The following is a 20,881-nucleotide window of genomic DNA, read 5'->3' as shown; positions in this document are numbered from 1 at the left end:
TGACTGGCTTTTTCTCTAATTTCCAAATAACATCTTACATAATAATGACATTGGTAACTTTTATTTTCTATTAATATTGCACTGTATTTTGGAAGTGTATAAAAGAAAGAAGTGGCACTAGATACACATCTTACTTAACTTATCAAATCAGTAGTCTGGTACGGCGAGGGGTCAGAGAGATTTTCCAATCCATGCTGAATTCATTGACAATGTCATTTGTTAATTTTTAAGGGGCCACCACCAGCCAACTTAGCACTGACTAAAGCTGATGCATAAATTCTGGAAGGACACGGTTCTTATCATATATATATTTTTTTATTATTATTATTATTTATATGTAACAAAATGTGGTGCAGTTAACAGTTTAATCAGCAAGTGAGTTCATCTGAAGGTGAGCATGACTTCTGGCCTTTACCTGAATCAGTTGACCTACAAATCTCCACCTATGACACGTATCCTACAGTTATGATACGACTGATAAGACCCGTTACAGCAGATGAGGCAGGTTCTTGTGTCAGTTATGTACATTGTATGACATACTTCCCAAGTGATTGCATACTGGAAATTCAGAAGGCAAAATTTTCAACTTGTTAAAAGAATCTGATCACACAAACAATCCTCATTTCATCGTCTGAATATTATTGTTTAGTTTAGAACCAACTACAAACCAATTCAATGCACACTTTGAAATTAATAAATGCGGTAAACATTTTTATCTGAAACTAATCTAAATATACTACAACTATCAAGGGAGAAAACATTTTTGTGTTAAAAAAATCCCAGTTAACAAAATAAAATCTCTACTTTCTACTTTAGAAAAAAAATGTAAGTCAGGTGTTTTGTTGTTTCTGTTTAAGACATGGGTTGCCCATGTTTTAGACATTATTTAGTCCAATTAATGTCTAATTTAGGCCTGGTTTGGGCCTAATTTGATCATGGTCTAGACCTTGTGGTTCTCAAACATTCTATGAGGTAATAGTTGAAAGGTCAAATAATATATTATATTTTAGAGGTAGAACCTGGTGTGAAAAGTTTGAGAACCACTGCTCTAGATGTTTTGCCATAACAAGTTATTTTTTTATTTTCCAAAACCACACAAACCGAGTAATTAGCGTGTTGTTATTGATTTGTACTTTTGCTGATTTCTGTATCTCTGTGAATAAGTTACCGCTTGTTTATCTTTTGTTCATAAAGTGCTGCTTTTTGAATAGTTGCATAAGCATGAAAGGCACTTATCATGCTGGATTAGGGCGTACAGCAAGCAAGAGACTATAAAACCAGTGAGCGAGCCCGGCAGACCAGACAGAGCGCAAAGAGGGTCTCTTATCTTTACAACAAGACATAGTAACAGCCATGGACATAATGGAACGAAAAAGGAATGCTGCAGGTAAAGTATTTGCATTGTTGTATTGATTTCAAGTAATTTTTGAACATTCATAAAAACTAATTTTCTCTACAGAGCATAAAGTGTCGAAGTCTACAAAACAGGGTAACCACCACTTTACCGACGTGCATGGCCTGCCCTGTATTGAAAAGATTGTGCGCTCAGTTGAGGAGACCCCTGAGCCCATTGAAACCAACATCATCGGCAAAATACCAAATTGGGTTAATGGAAACTTCCTCAGAAATGGACCAGGGAAGTTTGAGATTGGGAACCATAAGTAAGTCATTTTAAAACTAGGCATATTCATAAACAAGGAGTACAAATCAAGAAAATATACTTATTACTCTTTTGCATCAGGTTTAATCACTGGTTTGATGGTATGGCTCTTCTGCATCAGTTCAAAATTGCCAATGGCCAAGTGATGTACAAAAGCAGATTCTTGTCTAGTAGCAGTTACCAGGTCAACAAGGAAACCAGCCGCATAGCAGTGTCCGAATTTGGGACTCTGACTATGCCAGATCCCTGTAAAAACTTCTTCCAGCGCTTCTTGTCTCGATTTGAACTTCCAAGTATGCAACTCACCTAACATCTACATCAAGAAGAAAGGGTGTTGGATTTCAAATCTTTAACTTGCCTATGTCTTATGACTTCCACAGAGGCTACTGACAATGGCAATGTGAATTTTATGACCTATAAAGGCGATTATTATGTGAGCACAGAAACCAACTTTATGCACAAGGTGGATCCGGAGACACTGGAGTCCGTCAAAAAGGTAAAGGTGGATTTGGTTTACTGGAGTTGGGCCAACGTGTGTAGACATAAATTCATAAACACGAATGATAGCAAGAGCTACTGTATATCTTAGCATTACTCTCACTTTTAGAACAATCAAAGCCGATATGTGATTTTTAAAATGTGCATCACAGGAAATATTTCCGTCATGTTTTCTTGTAGGTGGACTGGAGCAAATTTATTGCTGTAAATGGGGCGACTGCGCACCCTCACACTGAGCCTGATGGCACCACTTACAACATGGGGAATTCCTACTCACCAAAAGGTAGTTACTTTACTTCTTTCACTGTCTTCTCACAGACTCCTGAATCTGTTACATGATTGAACAGCTGTCATAAGTAGTGTCTTGGCTCGTTTACAGGAGCACATTACAACATCATCCGAGTCCCTCCAACAAAGACGAACGAGGATGAAACTCTAGAGGGCGCCACAGTCCTATGCTCGATTCCCTCAAAGGACAAGAGCAGACCTTCCTACTACCACAGCTTTGGTGAGTCAAGTTTTACAGTATTCTGCCAAACAAGAATAACAGATCATGCCCTATGAATAAAACAATATGACTTTGTCTTTACCTCTTTAAAACAGCCATGTCAGAGAACTATGTGGTGTTCATTGAGCAGCCTGTGAAGATGGACCTAATGACGATAGTGACCGGAAAGCTGACAGGAAGCAGCATCAGTGACAGCTTTTACTGGGACCCAAAGCTCAACACCATCTTCCACTTGATCAACAAACAAACTGGCGAGGTAATATTATACCCGCTGTTATGTTTATATTTTAATATTTCAATCTAAAACACAAATAATAGCAGGTCTTGTTTTTCAAATTCTAGGTCAGCTCCGTCAAATACCTGGCCGACGCTATGTGCACCTTACATCAGATCAATGCGTACGAGCAAGACGGCTTTTTAATTGTGGATATGTGTGTTTCCGACGATGGCAACGCAATCACTAACTATAATGTGCAGAACCTTCGCAAAAGTGGAGAGGCCCTCGATGAGGTTTGGCCTTTTCCCCATAGCTCATTTGATTACACACTGACGTTTTATCTTGCTAAAAGCCTGTCTTTCTCTGTAGGTATATAATACACTTAGCAGAAATTTCCCAAGGAGAATTGTTATTCCTCTCAACATAGACAAAAACACCCCCTATGACAAGAATTTGAACAAACTTCCTGGCAGCACCGCAACCTGCATTAGGACTTCTAAAGACAAGGTAATCTTCGCCATCATTTTGTAATTACACTCAAATAGCTCTCATCAGTATTTTGACCATAGAAGGACATTTTTCACTTTAATTTAGTGACAATATTGTTTGTTATTTGTAGTTGGGGCGGCGATGGCTCAATGGTTAGACCATTTGTCCACCGACCGAAAGCTCGTTGGTTCGATCTTTGCACTTACCAATCCATTCTGTTTTTGGACAAGACAGCATGACACTCACAAACTGTATATGAATTAGATATGACTGATAGAGAGGGCGGGGTTAAGCACGGATTGGTAGCCTTGCATCCATCAGTCTGCCCCAGGGCAGCTGTGGCTACAGTAGAAGCTTACCACCCCAGTGTGAGAAAATTGAATAATGCATAAAGCCGTAAAAGTGACTGGAAAAAATGCAATATGAAACAAAGGTATTGTTATTGTCCACTTTTATAATATGGTCCAGCAAATTGAGAGGGCATTCTCTCTATTAATGGGAAACACTACATACCTAAGAGATTGGATTTGTGTTATGCAGGTGTTTTGTACTCACGAGGACTTGCACGGAGAAGAACTGCATGAGTATGGAGGCCTGGAGTTCCCTCAGATCAATTATGGCCAATACAACACCCGGCCATACCGCTACTTCTACGGCTGTGGCTTCAGGCACTTAGTGGGCGACACCCTCATCAAGATGGACCTGCAGGGGAAGCAGATGAAGGTAGTTTCAAATTGACTAGTTTTAAAATGAAGGGAATGTATAGATTGCGTTCATTACTTACGCTTTTTTTTTTCTTTAAGGTGTGGGAGAAACCCGATCAGTACCCGTCTGAACCAATCTTTGTACCTTCCCCAAATGCCACGGCGGAGGACGATGGTGTCATTCTGTCTGTAGTGATCACTCCGAATGAGGTCAGTTGGAATTATTTATGGTTTTGAGTTATTGGTTCGTTTAGAGTAAAAAGACCTATTTAATCCGGATGAATACAGTAATTGATTTCCGAGCGTGTTCTTTTTCTCCTAAAGGACAAGAGCACATTCCTTCTGGTGCTTGATGCACAGACATTCGAGGAGCTGGGCAGAGCGGAGGTCCCAGTCAACATCCCCTATGGTTTTCATGGCACATTTAACAACAAAGCATAAATGTTTCACAGATAAATGCAAAGTAAACAATGCAATGTAAACATGTGATTATATTCAGCAATGTTCTTTTTCTTAGTAGTCATTGTATATTGTATGTGTTGTTTTGTAATGTATTGCAGTAATAATGTTATTTTTTTTACTAAAATGAAGGGAATGTGTAAACTATGAAATGAGCCTTACTCCTGAGAAGATAGCCATAAATGAATGAACCCATGGGTAAATCATCATTTTAGCACTTTGTTTGTTTAAGCACATATATATTTCAGAGCATAGACAATTATAGACGGCATTTGGACTTTCTCTTTGTACTACAAAAAGAATTGGCCACTGGCTGTCCTGTTAGATGCATGTAGTGTATAATGCCAGCTGATTGCAATATACACTATACTTTCTAAGAAAGTATAAAAATGAACTTAGTGAATCACACTGATAATGCATCTGTTTATTACTTATTACAATAGATGGTCAAATTGTAATAAACATATATATCAATTAAATATGTAATCTATTAATTAATCTATGAATTAATTCATATCTTCACAATGCAAAAAGATGGCACCAGTAACGAAAAGTAAATTTGGATGAATTTTGTTGCAGACTACCCTTCATGACTATTGAGTTTATCAGAAATCAGAGCCAGCGTCTGCTTAAGGTGGTTTTTCTTTTGAAGCAGGTGAGCCTCCAGGTTCCTAGCTTCGTTCAAAATGCCCTCCAGCTCCTGGTTCATGGAAGTGTCAGTGGCTGCCTTCTCACTGCAACAAACAAAACACTGCAGTATTCAATGCAATTAAATAAGGATGTTGAGATTGACGATGCATTAGATGGTCTAAATACACAGAATAGCAGGAGATCATGGGAATATGATCTTAATACTAAAACTACAGATGAACAATGGAAATCTGTCATGCTTAACACAAGAAATTCAATTTAAGGTAATACATAAGTTGCAAAGAACTCCGTACCAACGTAGCAAATATGATAGGAACTGTTCACCTGCAAAAAGTGTAATGTAACAGGTACATATGTTCATTTGATGTGGCCTTGTCCAAAGACAAAAAAAAAAGTGAAAATATTTCAAAAATTGATCCTGAAAAGGTTGCAACAGATGTGAGTGTATGCGTGGGTGTACATGGGTATGTCTGATTGTGTGATAGGAGGGGGGTTGGGACTGTTTTGGTGTTCAGGGCAGAGGGAGGGAAACCCGGGGAAGGAGGGTGGAATGGGTAGGTATTATGAAATACTGTGTATTGTATTTTTTCATTATTCATTTTGTTTATGTAGCTTTGTGTATCATTCTTTAAATGTTGGTGAATATTACTACATTGCAGTGAATATGTATATGCAATGCATACAATTATATATATTGTTCTGTATTTGCAAAGATGAAAAAAAGAAAGAAAAAAACAACCAAATAAAATGAATGAAAGAAAGATTGACTATGCAACACACATCCAGCACAGACACAACATGAGCAAATGCACAGACACACACAGGTCAGCGATGACGTCTAATAATCTATTCCAAAAATCTGCTCCAAAATTGTGAAAAGATTGTGCAACCTACCTTAAAACATCAGCAAATTTTGCAAACAGTCCATTGATCTCTCTGCTTGCATCTAAGTAAAAAAGAGTTGGGTTATATTTCAGTATGAATTTACATCTCAACAAAGGCTCACAGTCACAACACATGTATAACTCAGTGCAAAAGTCCTTTTGGAAAAGAAATATATGATGCATATAACACATGGAAATATTGAGCCAGATGAAAAACTACTTGTTTGTCTGTTGTTACCTTTTACATTGAGAATGGTGTTACTGACCTGCAGTAGCAGCTTTGAATAAACGTGCAGGATCCAGTTTAGCTTCCATAAAGGTTTTCTTTTTAGGGGGTGAATTGTCTTCAGCAGACGGTGAAGGCTCCATCTAAAGTGACAAGTGACTTTGTGATGACTTTGTCACTTCAGTTCTGTGCATAGATCTAAACAGTTGACTTGCCTCTTGATGCTCTTTGAGCCCTCTACTTCCTGGTGCTTTCAGCTTGGTGCCTCAAAATTGCTGCAAATCACATAAAAAAAAAGGGAATAACGTAGAGTAATAGTTGTAGATTCACGAAAACGCCAAAAAAATAAATATTAATGGTCTTAATTCAAGACAAAATAGTTTCAATTTGGTTCAACATTCAAGAAACATTGTAACATTTCGTAAATGTACGTTAGTTAAAGCAGTTAGTTAACGTTAGCTAACGTTTAACGTTATGTGCAGTAAAATTAACGTTCAGATGTCAATAAATATTAGCTGTCATATACTTACAATGTGTGCTCTGTTGAAGTTTTGCAAGAATAATAATACTTTGCACAGAAGTTAAGCTTATTTGCCGTCAATAAATCGAAGTTTGTCATTAACATGTGGTTACTCAGTAAATTCCACAGATCAGTTAACTGAAGATGCCTTCAGGAGCGGTCGGAGTTTTAAACGTAGGCAATGTGTCTACAACTTGGCATCCTGGCTGACGGATTATTATTATTATGTCTATGGTTCGCAAAAGCAAGCGGTAGAGAAATATTGTGGAATAATTAGCTACCTGTATTATAGCATTTCTCTTTACTTGTTAACTATAAAGAGATAAGGCACACATTATCTTTCATCCCATTAGTATTTTCAATCCAATAATTCATATAAAAAAACGAATGGTTATAAATGAATGAATAGTCATGTGTTCAAAGAAATGTATTTTATGAATGCCCATCCAGTTTAAAGATATGTTATTGGAATTAGTAAAGGAAAAATTCAAAGTTCCGCCGCTCACATGGCCTGTGAAGAGCAGAGCAGGGCAGCGGTGCCACCGGTAGAAGGAGCTCTTCAGTCTTACCATCTACAGCAGCCAAACGTACACAAACATGGCGAAATTACGGGCGGACAAGATGCAGTCCTGTTTTCGCTTGTGTCTATTAGTCCTCTCGATTGTTGGATTAAATGCGTCGACGCTTCATCTTCACTCAGAGCAGCCCTACATGCTTCCACAGAATAGAGGCTTTCACTGGATAAACGCAAATGTGGATTTAGCGGACGGTGATGGAGGAGGCGCCGCGGCTCCACCGCTGCGCCTGGCCGCTCGAGGTGTCACCGAAGGCGGCTCAGTCTCGGACGCTTTACCGCACCATCGGACTCGGAGGAGTACCGGAGACTCGACCATGCCCAAGGTGTACGGCCAGGTAATGTAATGTGATGCAACTCTGCAGGCTCTTCCCGCTCAATGCACATCAGCTCTGCCTGACCTGCTCTGATGGTGGACACTGAGAGGGATGCCGTGCAGGAATTATACAAGCCACATTGTTATCCAAGTGGCATGGTTTCTCTCCCTTTGAACACTCAGCTGTAGATTTGCTTGGACCATGATGAAACTAAACTTCTCTATTCTCTGAGAAAACCTTTAGAATTAGAATTAAAAACAAACAAGGCAACAATGAGCAGTCAGTTTTCACATGAAGGACAGCCAGGTGACAGACAAATGGCCCTGTTGTTTCTTTCTCTTGTTATTACTTGCCTATAGACAAGAAGGCACTATATGAGCAATACCTTAAGTATTTTGAAATAAAATAAAATAACATTTTGTCCAAAATAACGACAATGCTGATGCTGTTTTACTAAGATTTTGAGAGAACTGAGCCAATCACATATGCTTGGTGTAAACATGCACAGTTGATAATTACCCTCACTATAGTGAAATTGTGAAACCAGCAAATAGAGCCAGGTGCACATAACAAACACTGTTTACAAAGTATTGTAGATTAGGCCTAAATGACCAGATTCAAGATGGGAAAAAACTCATCTAAAATTCGATGACTAAACGTTTATTAATCCATGTAATTAGATTTGTAATTTATGTTTTACAATAATATTCTGCTCACGGTGCACTTTTTTGTCACATGTCTAAGAAATTTGTGTGAAGACTGAATTATGGAGTGCTAAACGAATGAAACAAAAACTTTCTTTTCTGTTGTATGTTCTAATGTATGTAACATATTATAAACATTAGAATCTTTGCAATGAACACTCAAATTGTGATTTGATTGTGAATAATTGTCCAGCCTTACAAAGTATAGGCCATTTCAACACAAAAGGACCATTAAAGGGAATCGAGAGGTAATCTTGTAGCCACATGCCACTGTGTCACCCCATCAGTCCATTAGAATTCCTGCAAATGCTGCACAATTGTAAATAAATGCAGATGGACATTTACCCTGAAGACAGAAGACACCTCCCCTTTCTACTCACGGCGATGACACTGACCAAACAAACGGCACAAATGGCCCTTGGGAGACACAGATCAGGTTTCATGTCGTTATTGTTATTAAGTGCTTAAGTTGTCCAGTGTTTGTTTGTGTGTTTTACTTATCCCAGCTAAGGGTCTGAAAGGGAAAATAAGACCAAGCACGTGGTAATTGTTGATAACAGGCCTGTTTGAGGAGAGCACAGTTTGCATACTTAATCAGATGCATAGTTGTAAGGCAAAATATAAGACATAAGGTTGCATAATTAATCACAATCAAACAAAAACTGTCATTCTTAAGTTTTACATCATATCCTTGTGGAAAAACTAAATGACTGAGTCTCCATGGTCCCGTTTTAACCCACTAGCCCTTTATTTCAGTCCTCTATTTGTTAAAGGCATGAAATTCTTTTTTTTTTTTTTTTACTTTACTGTCGTCCCTCAAATGTTAATGCTTCTGCACATGTTGAAAATATGCACAGTGAACCAAATGCTGTTTTTGAAACATACATTACAAATAGTGCAACAACCCAAGATATCCTTTTTGCTGTGTCATTGTGGAGATTCAGAACTGTTTGTTATCCCAATGTGACTCACTGATGACTGTCACTCCTCTGCATGGTTTGACAGCACTGGATTATCTCTTTTTTTTATTTTACAGATCTACTATATCCTGAGCATACACAGCTTTCTTCATTTTATTCTGTAGGGAAAACAGACAGGGCTAACAGGTGCAACAACGACAAAAGGGAAGTGACCTGTTTGCCTGTCAATTTTCTTCAAATGAACACAAGCAGACAGAGGGGACAGTAGCGAAATAATCTATCTGATGTGGCCCCTGTCTGGGATGTTGTGGTTTACCTGATGCAAACTCATGCAAACTCCTCAGACAGATCCCACAGCGCAGTTTGGCGTTAATTCAATTTCCAGCCCAAGCCCTGGTGAGAGTGCTATAGCCAGTCAGCTACTGCGGCAGAGATATTTCCCCACCTCTGAGTCCGACCCTGGATACTACTGACTAGCCATTGTATTCTGCTGCTGCCCGTTTCCAAGTATTTGTGAGCAATATTGTTTAAATAGCAAAGTGGCCTGTTGTACTGGAGTTTATAACCACCAACAGTTGACTATACTTTATCTTGACGTCTTGCAGCTGAACATGTTGCTGTAAATAGCTCATAATAACTGATGTTTGTTGTCCCATCTATCACACATGACTCCCCTCCTGTCCGGGGCGAGCATTTTTGGAGCCGAAGTACAGAGTCCCAAAGCTCTCCAAAATGTATCTTTGCTGCTGATGCCTGAGGCCAGTTCTTCAAAGTTAACTTGCTGACCGTGATGCTTTGCTCCTCTAAACTCCTGACCTTACTTTCTGACATATATTGACTTTTAGCTCCATAATCTAGGAGACGTTTATGGTTAATTACTCTTACCTTACTCCCATGAAGGTGGCATTGGTTTATTTTCCACCTTTCATTTAACTCTAAGCTAGCTATAATATTTACATTGCGAGATCAAGCATAAATGACCACTGACAGTTGAACTATCCTGTTATATTTGTTCACTCATGCTGCTAACTTTTTACCTTCATAGTGAAAAAAGGATTGGATTTCACGGGAGTGAGTTTAGGTTGTGATGGCTCGACAGCAGCATCTCTTTTGGGTGTTTCTTGGTTGTGGTGGTCCAAGGAGGAACGAGGTGTGAACCAACAATATGGAGACGAAGATTGATGTGGTCATGAGGAAAACAGCATTTGCTTTTCAAAAGACACTGATGCAGCTCATTGAAGCTTGTTTCACATGAGACTAAGGAGTGGTCAGTTCTTCATAGTTTTTTTTGGTATCCAAGAAAGTTTTAATACTATATTCACTTACTTCATGACACCAGTTTAGCATTCATATGTTCTACTTCTAACCTAAGAATAGTTTGGAGCGGGTAAAAGTTACATGCCATCATTTCTGATTACAAACTGCTCCCCTCTGCTGGAACTGATGGTTTGTATGGAGGTGACGAAGCACTGAAATGATCAGACTGTGTTCCTTGAAGGTCTTTGAAAGCACAGAAAAGCACCACCTTATGATATCATGGAGTGGGATGGTGTTTGTTTTGAAAGAGACAGATTAAATATGACCTAATAAAACTTAAAACAAAACCCACCTCTAGCAGGTACAGTATGTTCTAACAAAAGCTCAAAAAGTCAGTTCAGGATCAAATGGGGCCTTTTAGATGTTGCGCAGATATCTACTCAACATGTATTTGAATTAAACCCTTGTAATTTATAAATGAAGTGAATGGACAGGCTTGAGTAATGGCTTGTAGCAGATGCCAGCATAAACAGTCTGGGAGGGAGTCTTCATTGGCTGCCAGTCCTGCAGAGATGATGTCATTGTTTGATACGGGTCGCGCCGCCACCGCTCTCCTGGCCGTGATGCCCTCCAGCCCTACTGCTGCTGAATAATGGCACACTCAGAGGGAGCTGATGAAACGGAGGGGAACATACTGCCTCGGCATAGCAGTACCAAGTGTTGATCCTCCTTGGTTCTGCTAGTAGTCGCAGACGTGAAAATAAAAGTCAAAGAGAGGGGCAAGAGTGAGCTATCCATCTAGCTTTCTGTTTTTACCAATGTGTGCCTTTCTTGTTTAACTGTTAAGAATGCTGGTTACAAATATATAATTATGGTACTTGAAGGAGTGAAAATTTGGGCGTATCACTGGTTTAGGCATAATCGATCTTGGTCTAGTGTATGTCTTTATGTGTTGAAATGTTTTAGAGCACGTTTACCAAATAGGAAACATAAGGTGTGTCAAAAAATTCAGCAACAGAAAACATTGCCAATACAAGCCAGCCTATCACCGGCAGGGGAGAGCGGGGAGGGTTGGGCCACATAAGACATTTCTTAGCTTTACTGCCGAGGCTTTCAACATCTTGGCACGATACTAAGACTGCACAATCCCCAGAACCATGTGTAGAGACCTTTAAATCATGAGGCTTTAATTTTCAACAGAAACTGAATAAATTCAATTTAAAAGATTGCAGATGATTTGTCCCGGTCAGTCCAAGGGGAGCGTTGACCTCTCAGTTGAGCCGGGTCTCGCTTATTAGCTCTTTAACACTGAGCGTCCCAACTCCCTGCTCTCCCCTATGTGTTATGTGCGGATCTTAGATCTCAGATGGAAGAAGAAGACATACTTCAAATTCTTAAAATACCTTCCTACATTTGGGCATCAGTTGCATGTCAAACAATTCCTGGTATAAGATATTTGTAAGACTTGGTACATAATGCTGCAAGAAGAAGTAAGAGTTGACTAAAAACTTGAAAAATATGTATCTTTTATATCAGATTTAATCCTAGGGTGTAGGTCTGACAATGAGATTTGTGAGCCAGCTTCATCATGATTTCATTATTCATTCATCAATTTATTTATCTACTTCTTACTGCTCATCTGGGATTGTGTTGTTGGGTAGCAGTCTAGCAGAGTTACTTTCTTTTTCTGTATTGAAATGTGTTTGTACCATACAGAGGAGGATGTTGCTTTATAAGTAAATGTCTTGCGTTTGTTGCTGTGGCTGTGGGAGGAATTGACCTTTCTTCTGCATTCACCAGAGTCAGGCCAGGTCAGGTTAATCTTCCTCAATCCTTTGAACAAAGTCAGACATCGAATCAATGCAGCTTTTGCGGTAACCTTTCTGTACGAAACCTGTAGCCTTCTCTTAGCGATGTGGCTGTACTGTGCTGAGAGTAATACTAAACAAAGGATGGAAATATAAATAACATAAACAAAAGCCAATCAGTGAATTCCACATTTCTTCCTTGTGCTTTAGAGACAGATCAGGGCTAAATCTACATATTACCCCTTTAGATTTGTCGCACATCTTCAGCAACCTTGTTTTGGGAATAACACCATGATTTGTTTCCTTGCCATAATAAGGAGTTCTCACCTGTGACCTGTAAAAGAAAATCAAATCTGTTGTATAGATACAATCAGGAACAATGCCAATGTAAGCACTGACTCCTGTACAAAAGCTGTACAGAAAGATGGAGATTCACATTTGTTTTTTGCCTTAACGTGCTCCTGTCTGCTTGGTCACACGAGGGAGTCATAGTAGATACTATAGCTGCTGAAATGGTGATGCATTATGCATGTGCAAATGTGGGGTTGTCATCTTTCGGTGCTGCTCAGGCTCCACCTCTTCTCCCTTGACTCCTCTACGGCCACAAAGCTGTCACGGAGATGGATGGACATGAGCAGAGAAGGAACAACCCAGTGACACTTAGACACCCCTGTACTGACTGTGCTACAGTGCTGGGATTGGAGAGGGAATTAGGGCTTCCATGCATAGTCCTCAGATACAACCTATAGTCTCCCAAGTGGACCCTATGTTGGTGGTCATGTTGAGAATTATTTCGGCAACATAACTGTAATCATTTCTGTTCTTTTGAAAGAGTACACTGGCGTTACCTTATTTACCAGGTCAAATAAGGTAACGCCAGTGGAACTTACCTCACTAGGGACTGCTTCCTTGGCTTAAGCTAGTTAGCCAAGTTGCATTCATGTTTTTATTCCATAGAGAGACCAGACTCGAGCCACATGGCCTGGTTTCCACAAGTGCACATGCCTGACAGTGTAATGCTTGTGGAAGCCCTTAAAAGTGAGTGGTAGAGGTCAGGGGAAGGTCACAGCTGTCAGACTGGAGCGTCGAGCCAAACCTCAGCGTTCCACACCGACTCTGCCGAGGAGAGCTTTGGAGGACTTTTAACAGAGATGCTTTGTGTTTGACGCCATAAAACAGACCACTGACAGCCTTTAAGCTTAGGGTCTTCTCATTTCCACTGGATTAATCACCTTACAGTCAGTCAATATTGTTTCTTGCTACTTGGTTCTATATGTAATAGCTGCCTTTGAGATTTTTGGAAGGCTGCGTTCAGCACCCCTTTGGCCCACACCCGCTGTGACCAATGACGCCTTAAATGCGGAGATTTACTGCGGCATCACCTCAGCTTTGGAATCACTACTGGCTTAAGCCGAAGCCCTGAGGGGGGCGTGATGTGAGGGAAATGGGGAGGAGGAGCAGCTGCCTGGGGAACTACTATAGATAGTGCATGTTGAATTTGGAGTTAAGAGTTTGATCATGCAACTTACAGTACATGCTTTCAATCAGTCATCACATTGTGTTTTTGCTTCAAAACAATAACTTGACAAACTAGGTCTTATCTTTTCTCAAATCCTAATTTACAAGGATTTTCTTTTGACAGAGTAAACATGATGTAGATTTGTTATGTTGGCTGATTTGAAACTTTAGCTACAAGAAAATCGAAATAAATTCAGTACATGATTGTATTACGGGTTTGCGGGTCGTGGTGCAGTCATATACGTTTGTCTGCTTGACTTGCAAAAGGTGCTGCTGCATGGTTGTACCTCGAAGATTTTTGTTTCCCTTGACTCTTGTTTTACATTGAAAGCTCTATATGTTCCCGAATGCTGAGTTAAGAAATCCACGCTTTTGCTGCTCTGGAGTTCTTTGGCTGTGTCGCAGACATCAATGTTGCTGTAGTTAAAGCAGTACTGAGGCTGACAGCGAGGTACTGAGGTATTTGTTGTTTACTGCGCAGTGAGTACCATGGCTCTCGCAGACCATCAATAAAAGATGGGAGGGAGATGAGACGGCGATGCAGTGACAGTAGAAAGATGAAATAGCCTATTACTTTTCATTGATCCGTTTTACCCCAGGGGGAGGTGCATCGGGAAACAAAGGCTCCAGGAGTCACTGCAATCCCCAAAGCGCACATGCAAACAGTGGATTTGCTGCAACAAACCTGAAATTAGTCAGCACGCTTGTGTTTGGGTATAGGCTCTCAATTGTATTGGAATTTTAGGAAAAATATCTACTGAAAGCGGTTAGAAGGGAAATGTCATGTACTCAATTAACCCTGTCCAGTCGCCGATAGTTGAAAATCTCTACTCTTAAGTCACTAGTGATCACCAATGTGCCCTCGATAGTTATTTAACATGATCAGTCATTTAGATTTTTATTTCAGATCTAAGCTTGGGCTGAATCAAGTCTAAACAAGGAGTTACCCAAAAGTGGACTAAGACGTAAATATAGATCAATGACCCCGCACCGCCTGAAGCACTACTTAAGTCAAAAATACCTTTGTGTAAAAAGAGCTATTGCAGTTTGATTAAATGCTGCTTTCATGCTCTTCTTATTTGACTGCGGTTCCTACCAGGGCCAGGGTCATCTCGAGTCACAGAGCTGAATGTTAAAGAGTGCCTCATTGTTCTCTGTCTGTCTTGTTGCCTCAAGCAGTTAAGCTCAGTGGGTCATTGTGTCTGTGTGTGCTGTGTGCGTAATCCACTTTTAGCCTTTTCCAGAAGAGAATAATGTGGTTGAATTTAAATCAAATCCGCGGAGCGTTATTGCAGTTGCTTTATCTGAAGTCACTGGTGTTTGCTGATGCCTCACATTGAATCCATATGCGCAGCCCCCGGCGCTTATCTTTGTGACTGTCAGCAGAAGAGGAAACTGTTCATCTGAATTGTGGCATCGGCTGGCTAATTTCATTATAGGCAGCACAAATACCTCATCACATGACCATTTTTTCTTGGCACAGTCTATGGCTAAAGTTATATTTTTAGGCTACTTACATTGTAAATAATAAATGTTAATCATCTACCCGTACTGTTTTGTCAAAGGTGTTTGATTATTTATCGGAAGTAAAGCTATGTCTTAACAGGTCTGTTAAATCCATGTTTCCCTTTAAGAAAAGCAACTTGTTTTCTCTTTCAGGCCAACCTCAATGACTCCCATAACCAGATGGTTGTCCACTGGGCCGGAGAGAAGAGCAATGTGATCGTAGCGTTGGCCCGGGACAGTGCTGGTGCCACAGGACCCAAAACCAGCTCAGTGAGTACAGTCGGCCAAACATCATCCGCCTTGTTTTATTCATATGTTATTGTTATAGAGCGTAATCTGTTAATATCTTTCTTTAGGTTTATGTCTCCTATGACTACGGGACAGCTTTCACACTGGTGTCTGAGAAGTTTCAACTGCCGGATGCCAAAGCTAAGAATGGCAGCAAGCAGGTCATCTCTCAGTTCTATCACAGCCCATCAGACAATAGGCGGGTGAGTCACATTTACCACCTGATATCTAATAACGCCAGGAAAAACCAAAGCCAACTCACAGAGGAGAGTTCTGAAAGAGCTGATTTTATTCTGTGTCATTGAAGAGCAATATTTACTGCAAAAGTAACCATGCTTAGTCAAAGTGGAACTCTTGGAATCATAAGCACAAATATGGTATTGATGTTTTAATGCTTTGCTAACAGCAGCACCATGTGAAAATTGAGACCCATGACATGACCTAATAAATGACGAAAGTTCACAAACTGTCTTGCACCAACTAAATATTGATGACATGTTAAGTAAGTTATATGGGGCAGTTGTAATGAGTTGTAATAGGGGTTCTGGGTCACCTATTTTTCTTGCGTTTTCAAAAGTCGTATCAATTTTAAGGGGCATTGTCAGTCCTGTTTTAAAAGCTGATGGCTAATGTGCTGCTGCCTCTCCGGTGTTTTGTTACCTGGCTACAAGCGTCTCTTAGTAAAGGCTGATGGAGTGAGTCAGCAGCAAAAACATGACTGTGTTTCTGTGGAGAGGAGTGCTGGTTTCTGAGGGCTAGCAGCTAATGGGTCAGCCGTGTCTGCCTCAGCTGGCTCAATTCACTGAGACGGAGTGTGCAGCAGCGGCACTCATACTGTAGATAAATGTAAATTAGACTGAACAGAACACTTTGGTCTGCAGTTTAGGTCATTATTAAGTTATTAGGCTGCTGAGTTATTCACATTTCTTATTGGATTATTAACTAACTACTAACTATAAACTGATAACTAAAAGTGGATCTAAGTAAGGACTAAATCTAAGTAATGAAAAGTGACATGCTAAAAATGAACGTCCAACGTTTGGAGCTATAGGAATACACTAGGAGAAGTCAAATGCTATCAAACATCTTTGGTCGTTTTGCATGACTGAGGGCCAGACAGTTACGCATTAACTTGTCTAAGCTCAGGCAAGAACATATCTCAGTATGTAAAAACGGTGGCCTGTTCCTTTAACAGCACTAGGTGTTATGCAAGCAGAATATGCATTGTCCCATTCAAATAAATTAATAAATGAATTGAAATCCTCTTACAAAAACAAGATATGGTATTTGCTTTGGTCATAGTAGAAGTAAACAGTTCTATCACAGCCCATCAAAAAACTGTGTCTGTCCTTAAGTTAAAAAAAAATTACTTCTTGAATAAAACTCAGAGATTCATTAACCCTGGTTGACATTAGTTAGGGAAGAATGTGCCCACTGCTTGTTCAGCTTTTTTGCCTTGCAAAAAAACACACTTCGATCAAGAATGAAAGTCAATATAAAAAATTCTGCTCGCGCTAAATTCCTTTTTTTTCTGTTTCTGTTTTTGATGGTTAAAAATTCATGATCTCTCTTAAATGAAAGACGGGGATAATTTGCATTTGACGTGCTTTGCCAAACTAAGTTCCGAAGTTGTTCCTTACTTAATTTGTTCACCCTTAGTTCAGGCTTTGCTAGTGGTAGCACCAGGCAGAATGATGAATTATTAACGTTAGAGTTCTGGATCTGTCTTTGAGTTGATTTAAGAGCGTAGCAGCAGCTCCCCTCCACCCGCTACTTCTCCAAAGGCACAGTCTGTTACAAAGTGCTGATTTATCAAATGATCTTCTAAAATAATGAAATTGAACACAATCCAGGAGTTTTTTTTTCCCTTACCGGCTCTAAATCCCAGGAGCTGCAATTGCGAAACTCCACTTCCACAACACAGTAAAGATGGGTAGCTGGCCCACAGCTACAGTACAAATAACCTTTCTTTCTTTTTTCCAAAAGTAGTTTAGGTCGCTCAAATGTAAAGCCGCTGTGTCTGCTGTATTTGATCAATTTAGCGCTATTATATGGAGGTTAGTAGCAATAGGAAAAATGTAGTATTGAGTACATTGTGTTGGCTTGACCAAGAATCTGAACATTTCTTTGAGTGCTCTGTCAGGTGAGTCAAAAATTCTCTCACAATAGAAAGGAATCCACTAAATACATTTTCCCGGTGCCCTTTAGCCTTACCTTAAATTTGACCATTACTTGTATTACATTGTGTTACAAAACTAAAAGTGTCAAATTCACATTAAATATGAACTAAGTAACATTGGATATAGTCAATTTCAACAACTGCTCTAAATCTACAAAAGGATGTTTTTGAGTATTTTGCCATCTGACTTGTAATGTCACATGGCCTTGGTGATCCAAATTAAGTATGAACTAAATCATCTGCTTTTTATATGAGCTGAGCTGACAGTGAGTCCCCGAGAGCTGTGTCTATGGTCTGCCCCCTCTCCCCACTGCTCTGAGGCAATGGCCATCAGTGGAGCACAAAATGAACTTATAAATGCGGGCGCCATGAGATTGGGCTGTGAATACAAATGGACCTCGCAATAAAGGGGGAAGAAGCATCCTGATGATTTCCTATAATGAATGCACATCTCTGTTAATTTGTCTGTGATAATTTTTCCGTATAGATGTTGTTTTGTTTGCCTTGATAACATGCAACGCGGAACAGTGTGTGTAATGAACCTTTGCCGTTTGTCTTGTTTATTTATGTGTACAGTATCTTTTTGTGGACTCTACAAACAACTTCTTGTGGAACACGTTTGACTTCTGTAAGACGGTTCAGGGCTTCTCTCTGCCCTTCAAGCCCACCGACCTGCTGCTGCACAACCGGAGGTCCAACCTGGCCCTGGGCTATGACGGCTCCCACCCAAACAAACAGGTAAAATGTGGGGAACAAACCCGGTTGCTTGAACAACACAAAAACATCACCCCGACACTTAAACTTCACCAAAGTGTTGGCATCCTTTCTTCACAACAATGGCCACATCCAAGTTGCCCATCTGAGCCGAGCGTTTGTGTTTTGTTTCGCAATCTGTTATTGTTTCCAGCTCCTGATTTCACACACAATAGCTCCAAACGGCTCCGCACTCCTCTCTTTGTCACACGTGTAGGAGCAAAAATGTAGGAAGGAGGCTGACCTACATTTTTACTGTGCACCATCCCCCCTACTACTACTTCTTCTTCTACCTCCTTTTTCACTCTCCCAGACCCCACCTCACACTCTCTCTCTCCTGCTCCTCAGCTCTGGAAATCGGACGACTTCGGGGAGACCTGGGTGTTGATACAAGAGCATGTGAAGGCATACTTTTGGTAAGACTGTGTCCGATCACACTGTCTCTTGTTTATATTGTAGCTATCTATATGTCATGTACAATAATTGCGTGAAAGAAAACAAAAACATACCATCATCTCCACTGGCTGCTGGTTCCTACATATGTATTTGTTTGTCAAATCCAACGGCCCAGAAAGCCAAACACATACCAAACAATGAATACGTTTTACATTACAAGCACTCACAATTTGCCGCTCCAACTCGCAGCTCAAACAACGACTGAACAAAGAATAGGATCTGTCTGTCCTCGTAGAACCTTTACTGCATACTTCTGTGTAATATTTCTACTTCTTGAGATCGTTTCTATCAGGCACGTGAAAAAAAAGACTACTGAAAAAAAAATACTGAAGCTGTCGATTTGGAGGAAATTCAAGTAAATTAAAGTATCGTGGTATTGGAAGGACAGTTTTTGCTATTTTCTTTATTCTAAATACATCTCAACCAACTCTGTGAGTGTCTGGAGTCTGGACTTATTTTCCGCCTTTACAATTATGCAGTACTCCAAAAGGCAGACTATAAGAGGCCTGATCTTATTTACTCTTCAAACAGTCAGTGTTTGTCTTATGGGAAGGGTGGATCGCGGCATTCATTACTCAGTTTGAGAACACGAACTGTCGCACGCAGGAAATGGTTTACTTTCACTGTGCCCTCACTTGTTTGTGTTTTTATACCGCCTCGTTGTATTTGAGGTATCTATGGCAAGAAGATGATTTTTTCTTGCATCAGATCTATACTTTCAAACGGAAATGCTCCTTTAACCTCTTAACCCCCACCTGAACCGAGCACATTTTCTCCAGTTTGGCTCTACCCAAATCTAAAAGCTTCTTGAAAAAAGTGTCCAAACAGTGACAAAAATGAGACGAAAAAGTGATGAAAAAGTGACAAAAATGTATGATGAAAATGGAACAAAAAAACATTGAAAAGAAATGTCAAAAAAGTGACGACCATGCGAGGAAAAAGATCTTTCTAGATCAGTTTTGTAGGTCTTAGCTTTCAGATGAGGCGTCACACTGGTCTATAGGCTGCAACATTTTAGATCTGGGTGAAGTTGAACTGGAGAAAATGCACTTGGTTGAATAAAACACTGTTCCCCCTGTTCTTTAGATGGAGAAATTAGTTGTTTTCTAAGGTGCGACTTGTTCCTACCACAGAACCTCATAAACATACAGTATTGGTCATTTTACTGATGAATTTAGCTGTTTGCTCCCACCCCACCGCCCCCCCAGACGAAGCACCAACCGCATAGAGCTGAGAAGTCATCTGACAAATTAGGTTTTGAATAATTTATCTTTCCACAACAGAACATTGCTCACTCTAAACCCACTTTCTCTGCATCTCTAGCAGCTGTCTGCATATGTTTTAGCAACATCCCCTTAACAAGAGTGTTTGCAACCTGGCTTTAAATGCTTGATTTATTGTCTATTGCAATAATTCCGATTTTTAAAGTCTCTACAGTCCAGTTGAGCGGGTGGGGCAAAAAAAACAAATATAATAGTTGAGAGCAATAAACTGTGCTGATTGATACATTTATGCTTTATAGTCGACATGATGCAGTCATTCGGGTGTGGAGCGTTGCCTCATGCAGTCATTTTCATTTAAATGACAAGGCCTCACTTTCTAGGGTCACAATTTTAAACATGAACCAAGTCCAACTGAACTTATAATCAAAATTATACAAAGGTACTTGACAATTTTGAACTGGCAAAATGGATAGGATAGGTCTTTATTGTCATTGCAAAATTAATCATAACGAAAGTAATCTTGAGAGCACTCCTTTGCATAACAGCATGTTAAAAAAAAAAA

General features: G+C 39.9%; 2 protein-coding genes and 1 long non-coding RNA gene across 6 annotated transcripts in view; 2 read left to right on the top strand and 1 right to left on the bottom strand.

Moving 5' to 3' along the window:
- Positions 1 to 1,853: 1,853 nt before the first annotated feature.
- On the top strand, positions 1,854 to 4,517 carry LOC306967498 (carotenoid-cleaving dioxygenase, mitochondrial-like; the record flags this gene model as incomplete). Its single annotated transcript, XM_079562573.1, has 10 exons — positions 1,854 to 1,953; positions 2,041 to 2,156; positions 2,339 to 2,441; positions 2,538 to 2,666; positions 2,762 to 2,922; positions 3,009 to 3,176; positions 3,253 to 3,390; positions 3,913 to 4,095; positions 4,176 to 4,286; positions 4,401 to 4,517. The coding sequence occupies exons 1-10, from the start codon at positions 1,896 to 1,898 to the stop codon at positions 4,515 to 4,517; spliced, it is 1,284 nt and encodes a 427-aa protein (XP_079418699.1). The 5' UTR covers positions 1,854 to 1,895.
- Positions 4,518 to 5,051: 534 nt separating this feature from the next.
- LOC306979910 lies at positions 5,052 to 7,527 on the bottom strand. The gene is made up of 4 exons (XR_013793971.1): positions 7,386 to 7,527; positions 6,337 to 6,439; positions 6,081 to 6,132; positions 5,052 to 5,269 (listed from the first exon to the last, which is right to left on the bottom strand). It is a non-coding gene; the product is annotated as an uncharacterized lncRNA (long non-coding RNA).
- The window catches only part of sorl1 (sortilin-related receptor, L(DLR class) A repeats containing), a 41,507-nt gene continuing 28,017 nt past the window's right edge, over positions 7,392 to 20,881 (top strand). For all 4 annotated transcript variants that reach the window (XM_079579034.1, XM_079579032.1, XM_079579033.1 and 1 more), the window contains exons 1-5: positions 7,392 to 7,728; positions 15,574 to 15,690; positions 15,777 to 15,911; positions 18,464 to 18,625; positions 18,989 to 19,056. In XM_079579034.1, coding sequence (XP_079435160.1) covers positions 7,414 to 7,728; positions 15,574 to 15,690; positions 15,777 to 15,911; positions 18,464 to 18,625; positions 18,989 to 19,056 — 797 coding nt within the window. In that variant the 5' untranslated portion in view covers positions 7,392 to 7,413. The remainder of the gene's footprint in view (positions 7,729 to 15,573; positions 15,691 to 15,776; positions 15,912 to 18,463; positions 18,626 to 18,988; positions 19,057 to 20,881) is intronic.

The sequence above is a fragment of the Gobius niger genome, assembly GCF_951799975.1.
Source record: "Gobius niger genome assembly, chromosome: 1".
Classification (NCBI taxonomy): domain Eukaryota; kingdom Metazoa; phylum Chordata; class Actinopteri; order Gobiiformes; family Gobiidae; genus Gobius; species Gobius niger.
This window is presented reverse-complemented; position numbering and strand designations above follow the sequence as displayed.